This window comes from Neovison vison, chromosome 8, assembly GCF_020171115.1.
Source record: "Neovison vison isolate M4711 chromosome 8, ASM_NN_V1, whole genome shotgun sequence".
In the NCBI taxonomy this organism is placed as follows: Eukaryota; Metazoa; Chordata; class Mammalia; order Carnivora; family Mustelidae; genus Neogale; species Neogale vison.
In genome coordinates, this window is record NC_058098.1 from 90,801,301 (window position 1) to 90,820,959 (window position 19,659).

Here is a 19,659-nt window from a genome sequence, read left to right on the forward strand (position 1 = left end):
CTCAGTGGGAGTGATGCTTCCCCCAGAGCTCCAAGTCACAGACAAGGAAGACTGTATTCTTGGTTAACGATAACTTGAAACAGAAAAAGCACAGGAACTTCACATTGTAGAATGAGGTGGGGCATATATTTAAAGATAGACGAATCAGATCTTAGATAAATCTTTAGTAAAAGGAGGCAACGTTGGCTTTCCTCATGTATATTATACCAGAACTCTCTGGATCCCTGGGTCTTCTGTGAACACCATTACCAGCTTGAACTTGGACCTGAACTCAGCCCTCTGCCAATTCTCCCTGAATGATGGAGGTCAAAACTCATTAAAGCCCAAGTACTACTGCTATTTTCTCAAATTTGGAGAGGAAATAGGCAGGCAGGTTCTCTCCCACACTATGGATTTTAAGATTCATAGGTATAATTCATTTCTCCCCAAGACTTTTGGCATGTGTACTTTTAAATTTTATTTTAGTTCCAATATAATTAATGTACAATGTTATTAGTTTCAAGTGTATAATACAGGGATTCAGTAATTCTATCCATTACTCAGTGCTCATCAAGTTAAATGTACTCTTAATCTCCTTCACCTAGTTCATCCATGCCGCCACCTACCTTCCCTCTGATAACCACCAGTTAAGAGTCTGGGTTTGTTTGTTTGTCATTTCCAAGACTTCTCTCTTTAATTTGTTATGTTAATGCTGGTCTCTCTTAAGGAATTTTTTGTTTGTTTGTTTTTAAAGACTGAATTCTGGGGGTGCCTGGGTTGCTCAGTTAAGTATCTGACTTTGGCTCAGGTCATGACCTCAGGGTTCTGGGATCAAGCCCCATGTAGGGCTCTCCACCCAGCAGGGAGCCTGCTTCTCCCTCTCCCTCTGCCTGACATTCTGCCTGCTTATGCTTGCTCTCTTTCACTCTGTCAAATTAATTAAGTAAATAAATAAAATCTTTAAAAAAAAGGCTAAATACTGATGCAGATCATATTCAGATTAACATATTTTAGGAGCTCACAGTGAAGTTTACAATAGCAGGGAGCTCTTTGGTTCCCTTGCCTCAGTCTGTATGGCCCTGCTGTCTTTTATTATTCCATTTATGTCTCCATGTAACATCTAGAAGAAAAAGTAGGTTTCAGGAAGTAACAATGTTGGCATTGGAAACCAACCAACCAGCCAGCCAGCCAACCAACCAACCAACCAAACGTTCTTTGAAACTTAAAAACACAAAACTAGACTTGGTACTATAAAAGGCACTCATGGAACCCTTCAATCATAGGAAGATCTGACTTAAGAAATAATACAAAATATAAATCATTTACTTTTATTAGGTCCATTTTAATAAAGTATATAAGAGTTTACAACTCAAAACAATTATTCATAAAAACTATCCGATACATAATAGATCACACGAAGAGTGCAATAACATAAATCCAATAGTCTGCAAATAAGAGGTATCGCAAAAATTGTTAAGATTGACTTTATAAATGTCTTTTTCCCTTCCTTTCCCATGTTCACAGCCCTTAAGATTGTGTGCACGTACTGTTTCCTGGGGTCTGATGACCGCAGTATTCCTTATAGCTGGGTTGACTCCCTCATTCAGTCAACTCAAAATGTCTTGTCAGCAGAGTTCACCTCTTTTCCATGGAAGGAGCATTGTCCTTGGCCATCATTTGGTTTCTGTGCCCTAACAAATGACAACATTTTCTCTTTCAAAGGAACATCTTGCAGGCCTTGTGCTGTTCTGGTCACTACTGCCAGTCCAACACCACACATGAGCCAGGGATTCAGGTCAAACCCTACTGAGTTACATCCTTGTGGATGAGAAGAGCATGCTTACTGCAGAAACAGGCTAAGGCAATGGCTGACTTTGCCCACCTTTATCTAGAACAACTCCAGTTCTCTGAGTTGTTGGTAAATGGGGCTGAATTCACTCAAGCCAAATGCCTACTGTTACCACTTGGTATTCTTTGGATGCCTTCATAAGGAGGTTTTAACACCATGGCAGAAAGCATGAGGACATTGGACACACAGACACACAGACACACACACACACAGACACACACTCCCTCTCCATTCACAATCCTCAAACAGGAGTCTTTGATAGACCCAGAGAATACAACTGTTTTGCCATTTCAGAGTGAAAAGGCTACAATGTCTTCACTCACTCCCAAAGTCTTACTTTATAACTGACATTGCTAAAAACCATTTCTGCAAAAAAACCACAAAAGCCATTTCTGCAATTCCTTGCCAAAAGGAATCAAACAGATCCCTTTAACACGTATATACAGTTCTCGCATAATGCAATGGAGAGAACTTTGACTTGATTTCAAGAACATTACTATAAACTCTGAACAGTGTCACCCATATTGAGACTGCCGGGAAGCAGCTCGGACTAAATTTCTTACATAATTACAAGTTCTGGGAATACTAAACTAAGCCGCCGGTGTGCTGGTTAACAGTTAGGTATTTTTACAAGCTATTCCAGAGTCCTTTCATACCTAAACTTACCCCTGCATTCTGGGGCTCATTGGGCCTGGGTTAGATCATGATGGAGAGATGCCTCTGGGTTGTCTCCAGGGTAAGGCTGGACTTCTGCCAACTTTTCTTCATCTGTTCTTCTGGTCCATAAGAAATGGGGAAGGTGAGCCATTTCACTCTTATTTGGAATTATTCCAGTGTGGTGAGATTACCATAGGTTAAGCTGAAACTTGGGCAAAACTGTTTACAATAACAAGGCACATAAAAATTGACACGATCGTCCAGTTGTACCTCTCATCGTTCATTTATGGGTATGGTTGTAGTAGGGGAATGTTAAATGAGGAAATGAAGAGGGAGCAGGAACAAGGAAGGTGAGCCAGAAAGACCTGCAGGAGTAGAGAAGCAGCAGGAAATAGCTGTGTCTGGCAGTGTTTTAGTGATGGGATGTTGGAGACCACATGAGAGGCCTGTTTCCCAATAAAGGTCAAGGTACAAATGAGGCAGGGAGGACCAGGAAGTGGGAGAGCAAGGGGGCACCTGGGGAACCAAGACACTGCCAGTGTGGGTTCTCACATCTAAACTGAGGCAGCTAGTTGTTTTCAGCAACCTACAAGACTTGTTCTGTAGCAGAAGAACACAGGAACAATTCCCAAACAGATAACACTTTTTTTTTTTTTTAAATTTTCAAGCATCTTGAAACCTTTAAGTGAACTTCACAAGTCTGCAAGTGTTCTGATGGTTTTAAAAAACAAAACAAAAAACAAGTAGCTGTTGACTAAGGCATTGAAAAATAAAGAATTTAAAGTACATGGTTCCATTTAAAATCCTCACGTTTACTCCATCAGGCAGGATTGGATTAGAACCCAGGGGTGTCTCTGGGCATTTAAAGTGCTTCTACCTCTTTAGAAGCTGCAGTCTTTCCAGCAGCAATCCTATGTACCTTTTATCAAAATGATCCGAGTTTCAAATTTCTCAGATAAGACTGCATCTATGTGGCCAGCAGCTATTCCAAAGTTGATTGGTATGTGTTCTCCAATGTCAATTCCAAAGACACAGCAGATAATAACATTTTTCCTTATTAAAGGCACCCAATTTGACTCCATTTTAAGTTGTATCCTTCCTGCTAGAGAATGAGTTGGATCTCACCCTCTGCAGTTTTCTATAAAATCCTATTTGATAAAATGCAAACATATTATATGACGTATGTTCTGATGATTTTTCTTTATCAGTGTGATTGAATTTGTATTGTCAGGTCACTCTGGAGATTACATTTAAGGAAAACTGAAATCTGCTCTTTATGAGTCGCTGAAATGTCCACCCAATAGTCTGAAGCACTGATGGACCTGTACTCTAAAGCTTACTAAATAAATAGTGGGCCAAAAAGATGCTGGTATTTTTCTCGAAAATTTCAAGAAATGTTGGTTGCCAAATTAAACTCAGACCTAACACAGGCACGTGGACATGTACACACATCTACGCATACCAAATTTTCAACTCAATAATTATGGAGTCCAAAATGACATTGAATTTATGACCTAGATTCACTGAGGTCCTGCCCAGCATCTGCTTCTCCATCAAGTTTTTGTTCATTCCATCTCCCAATCTAACAAGGACTAGGAGCCTAACAGGCCATATGTGAGCTCAAGGTGAGTATTTTCCACTACACATAATATAACTTCATTAATTCAATAGTGCCTGTTAGTCATTTAACACAGATTCTTTAAAAGAGTTCATCAGTGCAAGTTGTGGGTTCAACGCTTTGTATCTAAAATAGATTCTGGCTCATTGCCCTCCACTGAAACGAAAAGTCACAAGTTCTTGCATTTCCTATCAGATGTGTAAAGCAAGTAACATATAAAAGTAAAAGGTGTAGTAGCATTTTGCTGACTATATATCTTCTTTTTCTCTGTAATGTTAACTTGTTGCAGTATTAGTTGTTGGAAACATGCATTTGCTACTAATTCAAAGCACCCTGAGCGCTCCTAATTCCCTTAACACTAAATTTTCTAGAATTCCAGATTCAGAATGGCCTCTGGCAGGAATATTTTATCTTTAAATGATGCATTTACCCTATATGATCCAAAGATCAGTGCAGAATTTACTAGTTATTGGCTGACAATTAATGTAATATAGTCAAAAGTTTTCATGCATCAGTCAGTAAGAACACAAGCAATTTGCATGTATTTACGTTCACTTCTATTCAAAGAATGTACTTAGAGTCCCTACCCATCATACCTCTCCAGTGAGAATAAAAAAGGGTTACAAGCCCATGCTTGACAAATGATTCAATGATGTGATAAAAATCACCATGATTTTATCTCAAGAGCTAAAATGGCTGCTTGATTAGTTAGAAGTGATTAAATAACCAAAGGAAAGACATTTTGCAAGGCTGTTACAGAGGTGATCCTGAATATTTGATAGAGGGAATGAGAATGACCTTCCACTTGAAGAGTTCCTGACTCAGGGTGAGAACTCTCCCTGAATATTCTTATCCTCTTAGCTCCTGCATTGGAGGGCTTTACTTGATAATGGCCAAGGGAAGAGGCTGGGATGCAAAGTTCCATGTGCATTAGCCCAAACTATTTATTCAACTGGAGAGAGGATTTTGCATCCATTGTTACACAAAAGAAATCAGAAATCATCAAGGGGAGAAAAGCAGAGTCTTAGAAGGGACATTTAACATTCATCAAAGTGAAAGACTGGAGTGGTTGAAACCTCAGGTTTAGTAAAGCCATTGCCAGTAGCCCTGATCCAGTGCCAAGTACTTTTCTTTTCACCTGGATGTTTGAAATAGGTGGAGACCAAACTAGAAAATGTCTTGAGAAGTTGCTGTTCATATTCTACCCCCAAGATTACTGAATTTCAAATCTAAAGTATACGACACCTATTCAACTGCAATAGAGTTTGGCATTCTGGCTTGATTCTTGGATGAATTTCCAACTCTTAAATCATTCATCTGTTTTGGTAAGCAACTCTCACAACTTCTCCAGCTAATGGAGACATCACTGACATCGATTACAAGTCAATGGAAGATTTTAGGTTGAAACACGGTGGAGCAGCTCTTTCCAGTAAGTTGAACTTCCTCAGCACGGATCTTCTCATTGAGACAAAAGTTTCACCTTAAGGCACTAATAATAACGGGTATGGAAAGAGCCGGGAATGAGTCAGATCTTTCCAGAAATAGACGACATTTCAAAAACACAAGTCAGTCACCTATCTGGCCTACTCTAACATCTACAGAGGACAGGAAATTGAAAGATTTTCAGGGATAGTTGATTAAGCTCTTTTCTCTCAAACTGATTTACATGTCTCAGATTTATTTTTCCTCAAGAGGCAGTGGAGAAAGGTAGCAAGGAATCAGAAAACACAAACAAGTATGCAACTCTAATTTGTAGCCTAGTCTCATGATTAATTCTAGGAGGACAGCCTAGAGTGCTCAGACCTAAGGTTTTTAAGTATTTTAAAATATTACTAAGACCACATACCCAATGGTTCAAATTGGGACTAGATGCTCTTTTCTATTGTTCTGAGAGGGGAAAAAAAATCGCAATTCTTTAAAACCATGTAAATGGAATTTGTTAAGAGCAAATAGCAAATTCTGGAGGAAAACTTCTACTCTGTGAAACCTCAGTTTCAGCAGGATTCTCCTACACCTTCCAATGGATTTGATTTTGCCACAAGACAGAACTAAATAAAAACAGGGCTCAAATCAGTTAGGTCAGGAGACAAATGCCAGTAAATGAGTGGTTATGGAGGTAGGCATAGTGAGATAGGATTTACCTACAGGAAAAACGCTCCCTGTGCGCGTGCCAAAACACACACGCACACACGCATACCTGTGCACTCAAGAGTGATTTTAAAAGCATGGGTGTGGGAAGGCTCAATACTGTTCAACATGAGCACAGATATCTCATCTGTTCGAGTTTCTCCATAGGAAAGGATCTGATGCAGGTCACACACCCACAAACACTCGTGTGTGAGAGGCTAGCCCGGCTCGCAAAGACTCAGAAATGGATCCAGAGAATCCTTTGTAGAGCTGCTGGTTTTACAGGAATGATTAGTATCTGCAGGATTACACTTCCTCTTCATTTGCAGGATTTTCATCTTGGATTTCTTTCCATAAATATCCCCTTTGCAAGAGCATTAAGTCGAGTACTGAAGGAACTAATCTTGAGTCCTCAACGGACAAGACTCAGAGCAGGATGTGCAGGAAAAAAAAAAATCGCAGTAACATGGCCCCTCTGGGGTTGGGATGAAGTTATTTCTGGATTTAAACAGTCTTGGGGCCAAAAGAGACAGCAGAGATGTGGGTGGAGGTGGAGATGGAAATGCCTGGAAGTCCAGAAATCAATACAAACAAAAGAAGTGAGCATAACTTAAAGGGGTTTCAACTGAGTATCACTGCCACGGAGTTCGTTGCCCGCAGGAATCCTGCTCGGACGCGGGGAACGGAGAGATAATAACTGGTGCACTTCTTCTGAGACAGGCTCAGCTGGGAGTGATGTGATGAGTACTGAGGGTGTGGTAGAGACAGAGGCTTGAAGGCTCAGGTAGCTCTCCTAAGGTTTCTGCTTGCCTGATTTGGAAGGAAAGGGTGCTAAAGCAAATGGATCCACCGCTGGCAGCTCCGTAGTCCTGGAGGAAAGGGATGTGATGGAAACAGAGCCAGCTATGGACTGTCTGTTGGTCTGGGAAACAATTTTGTAGGCAGCAATGGGCTGGGCTTCTGGACTTGGCTCATCTTCTGGGCTATAGTGACGGGAATATTTGGATAAAGACTGGGGGCGGAATGGTTTGCCAGCCACTGGGCCTGAGATAGCTTCTTTCTGGGGCTGAGGTCCTTTGTTTCTGTCATTAGGATGGCCCCCAGATTCCAGGCAGGATCCCCTGGGAGAGATGCTGTCAAGATGGTCTGCCGCTTGCACAGAATGGGAGGGGAGGTTAGACTGCTGGACAAAAGCAGCCACAGGATACTGAGCTCGGACAGGGGCATACACTGCTCTCTCAAGGCCTGGGAGCAGAGGGACATCATCAGTCTGACTGAGGAGACTGGCCTGCACAGGCAACTCCTGGGGGGCGCTCTGGGCAACCGTTAACTCCTCCACGTTCTTCTTCTTGGTAAAAGGAGCTCTCAAGAACACGTCCGCTTCCTCTGGCTGGGAAGGAGCCACGCTGCCCTTGGAGACAAACGGGGCTTTGGAGAAAATATCCAGGTCATCAGCTGGAACCCTTGAGCTCCTGAAAGGGGCTGTGGCAAAAACATCTGGCTCCCCGAGACCGTCCGTGGCTGGCTGTGGGAGGGCTTGGAACTGGTTCTTTCGGCCGCCCTGGCCTGCCTTTGCTTGCTCCGTAGAGACTTCATGCTGAGCGAATGGAAGAGCTCCCCCCAGCTTCCCCTGGGGAGGCTTGCAGCTCTCGTCCTCTTCTTCGGACTCCATGAGGAGAGGTCGAGACCCACTGCAGTCCAGCATGTCCCCCTCGAGATCAGTCCCTTCCTCTTCACTGCTGTGGAATGAACTGTTGCTTGAAGGGCCATCTCGGGCCAAGTAGTCCGATTCTAAATTGTTCTGTGTTTTTGTGCCAGGTACTCTGGAGGGGTCTGGATACAGGGGAAGGCCTTTAACGCCTGCTGAGTCTTTAAAGTGCTCTACAGTTATTACAGGACAGGGATTGGGCTCTCTCTGGAGACCTAGAAAAGCACAGAACGCAGAATTAATGCACAGATCCGATCAGCTCTCCTCGGAACATTTAAAATGGTCACCCCATGGCAGAAACATCGTGGGACCAAATAAACAAAGGTTGACATGGAAAAAGAAAAACAGAAAAATAAAAGTCAGGCAAGGAAACGGCACACAAACTGGAACACAAGCAGTCACTGTCTCACATTTTGGAACATGATAGGCACAATGTACAGGAAAGGAGATGAAGATGTTAGGCACACAGACATTCAGCATAACTACACGAGGCTCCTACTCGCGGGGCCAGGCACAGCCACCTGCTCTACCTGGCGCTGGCTCAGGATGGAATGAAAACAAACCCGTCGCTCAGCTCCACATATACCATGGAAGTTCTGGATTATGCAGAAATACTGTCGGGACAAATGCAACTGAGTATCTGACAAGTGGTCGTCTGCTCCACACTGCCTGTTTCTGAGAACAGAATTCTCAATCCCAAACCACACCCCCATCCCTAACCCCAAGAGCAGCAGAGCACGGCTGCTTGATAAATGCAAGATTTACATCAGAAGCACTAGTCAAAGCACAGGAGTGCCCCAAATGCCAACACTGAAGGTGCCTTCTAAGGGGAGGAGACATAATAAAAAATCGTATTAAATAAGTCACCTTCAGCTGGAGTTGGTGCGGAATTTTGTTTTCAGTCTTCTCAGTTAGGGAAGATCTCCTCTGCTTAAATGAATCTATTATAAAGTTCTTTAAGCAGAAGGAGTAAAATACATGGGTTAACTGCAGGAATATTTGCAAACGCTAATACACTAGTCTACTTCTAGCTAGATGGACGTGCCTCAGGGTGCTCTGGCTTTTAAAATCAAATAGACAAATTATCAGAATGCAAGAGAGCTTACCTTCCAAGAAATATTAGCAGGTTAGAAGTATGTCATTGGGCACATGTTAGCAAGAGGGCAGGAAAAAGGCATATGTAACTAAGCAAGAAGAATCCAGAGAAAGGGTGGTTGGGGGTAAAGAGAGCATTTCATCACGGGTTTACCAACCCACCAGGCATTTGGTACAGTGGTTTGGATTCTGTAGATGCCCTGGAACCTCTGTACTGAGGTAATTCCATCAACCCTTCCCCATGTTTCCCTCTCCCCTTCCAGGCAAACCATTAGCTAGTAGAAACTTCTGTTAATGATTATCCCCTACCAAGGTTTCTGCTTGAATTAAGCACACAGAACACAGCAGAAGCGGCATCAAAATCAGTTTATTGGGAAACCAGTCACTTAGAGACATTACATTGTAAAGAGATGTTAGAGAGTGATCGGAACATTTTAGAAGATCCTGTACAAAAATACTATGTTTCTCGGAATCCTAGAACTTTTTAGCAATGCTTCTTTTTAAACAGCTCTGATCTTAAATACGGTTTCCAGAAACAAACAAACAAAGGTGGGTGTCCCCCTCATTTTCTGAGTTTGAATGCATTCAGTGAATTTCCAGTTAGGAGTCTTTAAGTGAAATTCCGTACTGGTGCCAAACAGCTTTCTGAGTAGTGTTTGAAGAATATGATTTTGAAGAGGATACATTTTTTTTTTCTTGGCATTGCGGCTTTGGTATGTGCACCCACGTGGTGATAGGAAAGCGTTAGTCAGCTGTTAGGAAGCAAATGGAACATCTTCTCTCTTGCAGTATATGTGGAGAGACATAATCCTAAGCTCTCAGGCAAGTATAATATTAGTTCTGCCACTGTGATTCTTAGGTGGTGATTTCTGGGAGGAAATTCAAATGAAAAGGGGCAAAGAGGTTTTCCAAAATAAGATTTGCCAAGCAAAGGGACATGGAAGCTCCCCTCCCGCAAGACTCCTTGAACCACGTTCTAACACAGACTCAGCTAGACAAAGTTTTCAGTTGCCGAAACTAAGTCACAATTTCTCCTCTGCCAAAATTACCCCCAGAGCTGTCGTTATCAAGCTGGTTCTGTGGGAGTGCAAAATATCTTTTAGGGGAAACATGGTAAATTTAGTCAAGCCAATGACCAATTCTGGCACCATACCGATCAATAATGAAAACCGGACACTAGTTTGACTGGAGTCAGTGCTTTTGGGAAATTAAATTGAATTCAGCCAGATCTGTTTGTGTGCAGAGAATGCCAAAAAGCAGCTGCCTACAGAATCGGGGGCACTCTGGATGCCTGCCAATGTTGGGTTACATTTTGAGAACTATCAGGTACCAAGCGGAGGGGACCATATCCAGAGCTGGACAGGCCAGAAGAGTGTGCTTACCCTATCTAAATTACTTAAAAAGTGGGTTCTTGGACAACTGGAAACCTGCCAAATTAGCATATTCTAGGACCCTGATGATAACAGGAAAACCATACCTAAAATTTCGAGAACTTTCAAAACCTCACAAGCCCCGTCACAAAAACCCTGTGATATTGAGTTTGAAGGGGAAACTTGTTTCCTGTTCTTCAAAACAAGGCCAGACCTGTTTCTATTTTTCAGCATGAATCTGCCTCCTAAGGGTTAGAAAACAACATTTAAATGATTTTCCTGAGAAGGCCAAGTCTCTTAACCTCTTTACTCTTTTTCGAGAAGGTATACTGTGACTACAGCAGAGAGCAACCACTCTTCGCTGCTCTCCCAAGCTGGGCAAGAATGCCGTGGGTTTGGAAGAAACACAGACATCCATACACCCTCAGCACAAGACACAAAGGAGTCAAGGAGAGATCCTAAATAACTTACAAGCAGAAGATGGACATTAAATCTTGTTGGCAATTAGAGGTCTTTTTTGGAATACGAGTATGTATGTTCTTATAAGGAAAGCATGTATTTTCAAGGTGAACAATCCTTGTATATGAAAATGGCCTTACCCGATCAGGTAAATGTGTTTGAAACAGTCTGACTACTAGCAAAGAAGGATTTGCACTACTTTAAACCCATGCCTTGGCCCCATTCCTCTGGCAACCAACAGCACGCACAGCAGATGCCCCGGGACCACACAGCTCAGTGAAGCCAGCTAGTTGTTCCTGAGGAGCGGAGGCCTTCAATCCAGGCCCTGGTTTCACAGGCTGCACAAGGGTCTTTCTTATCATGAAGCCTCAAGTAGGGCATTTGGTTCTAATCCCCTCAAACTGGGTTAGGTCTCTTTTCATTCTGGTTTAGCGCATTAAACTAAACAAGAAGGCAGGACACCCTTCTTTTTCTTTCTGTCATGGAGGACTGTGTGCAAGATTAAGGGTCTGCACACTTTTTTAGGAGTTCTAAGAGTCTATTTCAAGGCTCCAAATTCATGCAGATTCAGTCAGAGTTCATGTGCTTGACAGAGCAGAAAAGGGGTCCCCAAAACTCTTGGATGACCTGTTCACTAACGGCCTGTTAACTTTCAAAGCAACCCTAAGTGCTGAGTGATTCGGGGTGCGTCTACTCTGGGGATTTTATCTGATGGACACAGTGAAGGGGTCATCAGAGCGCTTTCAAAAAAATCAGAGTCTGAAGACTTAAATTCCAGGCTGGATATTCTTTAGTGCAATGTATCTTGCACAGCAAGAATTTTACTTTCCCCCATACTGTAAACTGAAATAACAGTTACAAGCAGTATCGAAGACCTACTTCTTGCCCCAAACTGAAAATGAAGACTTGGGAGTACTGAGAAACCTTCACATATATCTGGCAAATAGAAAGCAAATTGTCCCTTCTCAAGAATGTCAGAAATGCAGCACCAATTGTAATTCACACTCTCGGAGCTGAATCAGGGAATTAAGAGATGGACATCAAATTAATAATTGCCATGACCTTTCAGCTTAGATGATAAAATTAAGGATTTGGTTCTACCCTATGCTATGCAGTGGTTATTAAAGCCCAGGACTGGGGAACAGAGATTTGGTGGGAGCCAATGCGGGCCAGTGACGCTGCGCCTCTCAAGGCAATGGAGCAATTAGAGAGATTTCTCCCTGGGCATCAAACTGCTGTTGCCAGCATCAAACGTTCAATTAAACTGGCCTGGGTAGATGAAGGATCAAATTAGAGGAGGGCAGCTGCAAATCTGTGCTCAATTTGCAACTCCGAGTCTAGTCACACCAAATACAGGCTCACGGGTTTTTTTTTCTCTCTGACAGCAAGGGGAAACCTCAGTAGCCACACTCAGTAAGTTACTCAACAATGGGTTCAAGTCCTTTTCGCACAAGTGCGTTTTCAGATCAGGAAAGCGGCAGTTACTGTAAGTTATTTACATCTGTGAACATCAGGCTCCTGTTTGAACAGATAAGTCTTTATTCCCCTGTATGTTTACATAATAAATTGTTTACAGACCTTTTTTAAAAACACAACAGTTGCGTAGCAATGTTTAAATTTCATATTTTTACTGTAGAAGGGAGCTTCGCATACCTCTGTTTGCTCTGTCTTCTTGGGGAGGACATGGTAAAGACCTGTAGTAAGTACGCATCCACATGACGAGGCGATGTACAGTAGGGGGAGGGAATACTCACAGGAAAGAGAGGAAAGTCAGGACACTACATCCAACTGGGGACCCGGAAAGTGTCTTCCGTTCAAGCAACCGTTCAAGCAGCTGCCACCGTTTGGTAACTCTGCCTAAGTCAGCATTACCCAAAGAACCTCCCTCCTCCACCTTAGTGAAAGGAAACCCAGGATAAACAAAGAAATATCTTGTTACAGATTATCTGAAAGGGAGGCCATCTGGGATTCATTTTGACTCAAGAAACCCAAGTACATCCAACTTCAGGAACATGACTAGGGTGGAAAATGAAAAGACTAACGTTGTGTTGGTAAAATTATAGTCTCTAGAGAGGAATAAAAGATAGCTTTGTATAATCTGGAGGGTTTCAGTAAAGATTTCATTTTAAATATCCCTCTGATAGTTTCTCTGTTCTGGCTGGCAGCCTCTAATTTGCTTAATTTTGTACTTTGGGCAATCTTGTCATTTTTTTTGTCCCCAAACTCTAAGTTAGTGGCTACATGATCCTGGTAATGTTACAGCCAGAGAAAGTTAAAGACTTCTGGAAATTTAGACAAACATCATCAGGGAGACTTGATTTTGGCCCAAGGTATCTACAGTATGAATTTATGCAGCTGAACTCAGATCCCTCCACACTTCTGGGCTGAAGTCAATCCCAAAGGTCTCCTCCTTCCTCTAAAATTGCTGAAGGCAGACTGTTCCTGACCTGGAGAAAACTGTGTTAGTTCACATCAAAATGATCAATTACCTGCCAGGACAGCAGGAAAGAAAAGTATTATAAGCAAAACTAAAATTTCATCTTGAGAAAAACAGGTTCTTTTCTTGAGTATGTTCCCTTGTAATTATTAGCAATCCAAGTTCTATAATTCTAATATAGGAAGTGCCAAGTTCAATATCAAATGACACTGAACAAAGTGACAACCTCTTTTAGAGGTTATTTTAAAATCTGCATCTTTCCATTTTCTAAACCACTAAAGACAGGTGAAATTATGGCAGTTCCCTTATTCAGAATATTAAGGAAATTAAGACTGATTGTTGTCACTTTCTACTATAAGGTCCTCTCTGGGAATTTTCTGTGGATTATTCTTTTTACTGTCCTCAATAGTAACCATGTTTCATTGAGGGGGGGATTTTGCTTTTTGGAAACAGCTAAATGTGACTCAGAATCAAGAGTTATGGGAAAAGATTAATAAGACAGAGAACATACTTCTGGCTGCTAAAAGCAATACTAATTAGATAGTAATTCAATGGATTTTCTTATACCTTATTACTGTCCTTGACAGTGTTTCTAAGGACGGGGGTGGTTTCAGAATTAACTTAAATGAAGGCAACACCATTAGAGTAGTATTAGCTTCTCAAGTAAAACCAGATGCCTTTGAGGGGAACAATACTCACTGAGCGGCCAAAATTCTGACAGGTCTGCTAAAGAAATCATTAATTATGACTGTAGCTAAGACTGTCCATTTAAACCTTATCTCCTCTGAGTCCTGTGTTTTTACAAATATAGGGACTTAAATTTGGTGATCTAGTTATATGAATGCTGTAAGGGGGAAAAAAAAACCTTGTGATGTGTTCTGGTATAGTTACCACTCTTGGACAGTTGGATTAAAGCAAATCAGAAACATATGCTTATAGTATCTGCCCATTTTTAAGTGCCAGATCACTGATTATATATTTTAAAAAGAACTGTAGTCTTCTGATACTGTTTTGTTGGAATAGGTAGGGCCATTAAAAAACAAAACAAAATGATACTTAGATACTTAAAAAAGAAAAAAATCTATGTCCCAAACTGTCCAGTAATGTAGGCTTCTATTCGGATAACCAAGGAAGAGCCACTCCAGTAGTAAAGGGCTATTATAATTCTCTAAAATGTAAATGCTGCTCCAGTAACACTAAGAACTACAGAAGGGAACTAAAGAACATCAGGATTATACGGATCCTTCATAGTCCTTCCCAAGCATCATAATATGTAGGTAGAATGCTAGAACTCCATAAACTTAAAGACCATCCTGTCCAAACTCATCACCATATACCTAAGGACAGCTACTTGGCCGGTGACTGGCAAAGGTCAGGGAGTGATCCCAGGGGGCGTGTCCTGCCCAGGCCTCTTCTCCCACGGCTCGGCCTTACATCCCACACCTGTGAGATGAAGTGGATGGACTATCGGCTGGTCTCCCTTAACTCGCTTGTGGCTCAGGCTAGAGTTTCGTGTGTCTCCCAAATATCAGACGCTGTAGTATCTCTAGTGTCCTATCAATAAACCCTTTTAGCTCAGGGATGAAGCTATAAACTAACGGAGGTCCCATTTACCGAGTCACTCACATGGATTCCTAACTTAACAGAAAAATAGTTCTCCCCTTTGAGGTCCTATTCCTAAAGAATAAACCCAAGATGATTTCATGTCATTATTTCCCTCAGACTTCCTCCATCCAGTCTAGTCTGTTCATTTTCATTAACAGTCTCCATTAAGCTTTCATGAGCCAGATGACTAGGGAATACATCTCAATGTGATTATGGATAATACAAGAAAGGAACAATTTAGAGATACCAAATTTCTAAACTGTACTCTTCACTTCTTCAATTAAATCGAGAAACTAGATGTTCCATTATATTTCTAACATGTATATGTGTGAACAAAAATCAAATTGGAAAATATAGGCATAAAACATTGTTCTTATTTAAAAATAAACATTTCCTTCATTAGTTTATACATTCTTTCTATGTCCAGGAAAAAGAATACAGTTTCGATCTTCAGTAATATTCCTGTCCATAAAGGGGCAAACCGAGTCCCATTTTCACTGCTGTCCAATCATGGAGAGCTCTTCAAGGACATCTTTTTTTATCTTCAGCAGGAAGGTTGTGCCTCCCTCAATTTTGGAAATGATCCATTATCCTAATAGAGGGCTTTACTTAGCTCATCTAGTTTCAGCTGGCACAGGAAGTATTTAAAGTCAGAAGGAAGACTGAAAGATTCAGACTTTTCCTCCGATGCCTTTCAAAGGCTGTTCTCACATTTCTGGGGTCAAAGCTTGACCTCCAAAGTGCTGTGTTTTGTAGGCCGTTGTTGCCTGCTCAACTTTCTTCCCCACCCCCCTTAAAGTGCACGTGTGGAAAAAGGAACAAAAGTACTAGATAGAGAAACAAACAAATGAGCGTGGAATTTTATTTGTACAAATCTGATCAATTAAGAGTTTCCCCTTCTGATCATGGAAAGTGGCACTCAAGGAAGAGAACCACAACGGGCTTCTCCATGCCCACCTCATTTCAAAAGGGCAATTTTATAAAATTGCTTTCTATGGGAGGAAAAAAAAAATACACTCCAACGAGTAAGGACATATACAGAGGGTGACCATGAGGCATGTTGTCGTATCAGTGCAGGGTCCTTTATTTATTTTATGAACAATATTCTAAGGTTAGTGAGGAACTACGCTTTCTTTTGCTTTTTAATCTAGGAAGCCAAGGAAAACCAACTGGACATATTTCACTGGCTGCATCCTTCGATTCAAACATCAGAGAGAAAGAAAGGTAAGTAGCCAGAATCAAATTGTGCCTACCTTGTCAGCACACTTATTTCTGATTATCTGAAAATAAACAACATGCTTATTCTACAAAGACAGAGGACCTGCTGAAAGCTTATAGCAACACACAAGTCTACTTAAAATGATTCCATATGTTACACTGTAGGATTGCTGTGTAGTTATACAAGGGAAAGAGATCAAAACCCTGTACAGACACCTGATATCAGACTTGAAACGCCAAGTGGAAACAGAACTATTCAGCGTCTTCATTTATACACAATTTACAATATTTGATTCAAAATAAAAATCACAAGAAAAATACATCTGTTTCTGCTACAATTCCTTCCCCTTCCCCATCCACCCCCCAGTGAAAAGTCTTCTAATAAAAGGTATCATATTACCACCATTGTCTCATTTTGGTCTAATTCTGAGATCCCGGCTCGGGACAGTTAACATGAAAAGGAATGGCAATACTTGGGTTTTATATAACGTACACATTTTATCCAAGGATCTCAAGTACTTGCAGTCACGTCTCCAGATCTGAGAAATCACGGTTCAATGGAAGCCAGAATGCTGGATGAATGCTGGGCAGGTTGCATGGGGTGTAAAATCCCCTGACTAAGTCTACGATCAAACAAGGTCGGAGCTGGTGGGCTAGAGCTGGGCTCAACTGCTCTTTTCAAACACATCCCATCCGTCAGTCAGTTTTACTCTCTCTTAAGTCACACACCCATCTCCAGGCTACTGCCCAGAGTCAAGACCAACTGAAGAAGCCACGTTCTCATGATATAATGCAGCAGCGTAAAAAGCAAAAACAGAGAAACACATTCATCAGCATCTGGCCAAAGGAGACAGGGGCTGGGAGGATTGGTCTGGGAGGCCATTCCTAGCAAGAATGAGACAAGGGTGTCAATTCACTAGTTTCAGTTACAGTTAAGCTTTGGGTGGAGTTGATTCCAGCAGAGAAGCTCATGGCATCTAGCGCTTGATTTAAGATAATGCTATTGAAGAAGGGTAATGAGAAAACACAGCAAACTAACAGGGAGGAACTGGCCAAGGAATTATCTGGAGGGCCAAAGTGATTTTCTTTCCTTATCGTTTCTACAGGAGAAGGCAAGGGGTAGGAGAGAAGGGCTAGAGGGCCCTTTATTCGTAGATTTTTTAAAAAATCCTTTTTTCTTATAACTCCGTAATGAAAACGTGTATTACGGTGTGAAGGTTACAGAATTGCCTCTGCTACTGGGTCCCGGCTACAGGTCTATGAGCTGATCCACCAACAGTAAAGACCTGGCTAGGTTGGGAAGACTGGACTCAGAGCTCCCACTGCTGTTTCTAGAGTGCCCACCTGGAAGTGGAGAGATAGGAATTCAGTACAAAACACAGAGGGTTAAGGTTTAGATGTGCAGAGCAAGCAAAGGAGAAACCAAACCAAACCAAACCAAACCAAACCCTAGAGAAGCAACAAGTTTACATTTGCAAACTCTTACATGTTCATTTTTAAACATACAAGCTAGGTATCCACCACCTCCCACCAAAACTCCAGGCATACCATACTAGAGGCAGAACACCTTGCAAAGAGGATGCTAAGACATTCTGCCTGAGAACTGCTGGCTGGACCCTAACTTCCTGATAACATCAAATCATCTCCCTGACAAAGTAAAAATCAACAGTTTTTGCTTTGGGGAGAAATTAGTTACTAAGACCACTGCAATAGAAATGGGCTTTAAGAAATATATAGATGGTCCCATGGCAATTCAGGGTCTCATGGCACACTGAAATGATTTTAACCCATCAGAGAGGATAAAGGATGCTTCATGAATGTCCAAAAGATGCAAATGGTATCTAAGCACCATCCTTCATCTCTTTGGGAAGAATATTTATTACAGATTATTCTAATCATGCTCAAGAAATGTTCCATGCTTTTAAAAAAATATATGCCTTCTGGTTTTCACTAAGTTTCCACTTTATTTTTCTCTTGATAACTTCGTAAAAACCAGATTTTGGTCAAAGTATTAAATACATTCCTTCTAACTAAACACCATGGCCAAGGTTTAAGATAACTGTATCTCTGTCTATACCTGTATCTCTATCTTATCCTGCTTCAGCCCCACGGCCTGCCATTATCCCCGTTTCCTTTGTTAAGTGCGGGTGCTTTTTTCCCCTCTTGGAGATTACATTACTATTTTGTAGTGAGCTGTGATGTCCAGCTCTTCTCTTTTCCACATCCTCTCTTTCTTACCTTGTGGGTTTTTGGTTATCAATACAGGAATAGGGTCAAACTCATCTTCTGCCACCTTGTCCGAGCCCTCAGGGACATCAAAACCTGAGATGAGATTACTATCTTCTGCAGCTTAATACAGAATGCAAGTACACAAGCAGAAACAACAGAGGTAGAGATTAGCAAATGAGAGAACATGTAAGGGCACAAAGTTCCCCAACTATACAATTGCTGTTGTTTTTGAAGGTGAAAATGCTTATTTTCATGACTTGAAATAAAAGTAGCAAAACTGGAAAATAGGGAAACAGAAAAAAAATGGTTTTGAGCTGGCCATGTTAAGACTTTCCTAAATGGTCAGGGAGAAGGGTTAGAGGATGAATTCTCCACTACCGTTTTAAAACCACTCATTGTAGTTAGTGTGAGGGATCTCTTCAGTGCCAGTAATTCACAAAGGCCCAGCAATTAGTCATTTATCTTCCTTATTAAGCAAACAGAGGCCTGACTAACAAACAATAATCAAGAAACTCAAAGCCAGGGGCAGGGGGGAGGTAATTAGTAGCTCTTGAAGAAGTAACTGCTACCTACACTATATGTTAATTAATTGAATTTTAAGTTAAAATAATAATAATAAAAAAAAAGAAGCAACTGCTATATACAAGGCAAATAAAATACTTCTGAAAGGATTTGCTGCCCCGTGACTTTCCATCAACTCTGATGCCTCAAGGAACGCTGGGGCCCAAGATCACATGCCCTGGGATTTCAAGTGTAAGTTTGTTAGAATATTCTCCTCCATTCTAAGATTACCCTATGGGCAAGTGCTAGCTGAGCACCTATTTTGCAAGTGATGTTTCTCTGTAATTACATATCGCTGCTGACATACTCCTGCCAGACATAATTGGTTAAACACACACTCTATAAAAACATAATCATTTTAATGCCATCAAGGGTAAAAACAAAAACTCAGCTATTACCGCCGTAAACCATAAACTAATTATTTTCAGACTTCTTGGGGAGGCTTCCTTCTCAAATTTCTTTCAGAATAAACTTACACTGTTCCTTTTCCATACATTTGCTCCTTCCAGAAAACCGACTTCACTACCCCCAGTGGAGAAAGAAGTTTAGGAACGCCTGCATCCCGTGCCTGTCACTTTTATAAACAGCTCACTGAAGGGAACTCATTTCAAGCTACTTCTGTCCAGCAGCCTTTCAAACTGGTATCAACCCAGGACTAAGAAATGAAAATGGCAGATGAGAAAGAGAAATCCAGTAATCAGTAATGACTCAAAATTTAAACCTTTGCTAAGTTCAGTCTTTGAAGAC

General features: G+C 41.4%; 1 protein-coding gene across 9 annotated transcripts in view; it reads right to left on the reverse strand.

Annotated features, from left to right (window-relative positions):
• Nucleotides 1–1,300: 1,300 nt before the first annotated feature.
• AAK1 (AP2 associated kinase 1) overlaps nucleotides 1,301–19,659 on the reverse strand; it is a 173,904-nt gene continuing 155,545 nt past the window's right edge. For 5 of the 9 annotated variants that reach the window (XM_044261299.1, XM_044261301.1, XM_044261302.1 and 2 more), the window contains 2 exons: nucleotides 18,361–18,471; nucleotides 9,381–17,466 (listed from right to left, as the gene is read on the reverse strand). In XM_044261299.1, the coding sequence (XP_044117234.1) occupies nucleotides 17,372–17,466; nucleotides 18,361–18,471 (206 nt within the window). In that variant the 3' untranslated portion in view covers nucleotides 9,381–17,371. Of the gene's footprint in view, nucleotides 8,154–9,380; nucleotides 17,467–18,360; nucleotides 18,472–19,659 lie in introns of those variants that run through there. The other 4 variants (XM_044261295.1, XM_044261296.1, XM_044261294.1 and 1 more) reach the window with 1 other exon arrangement.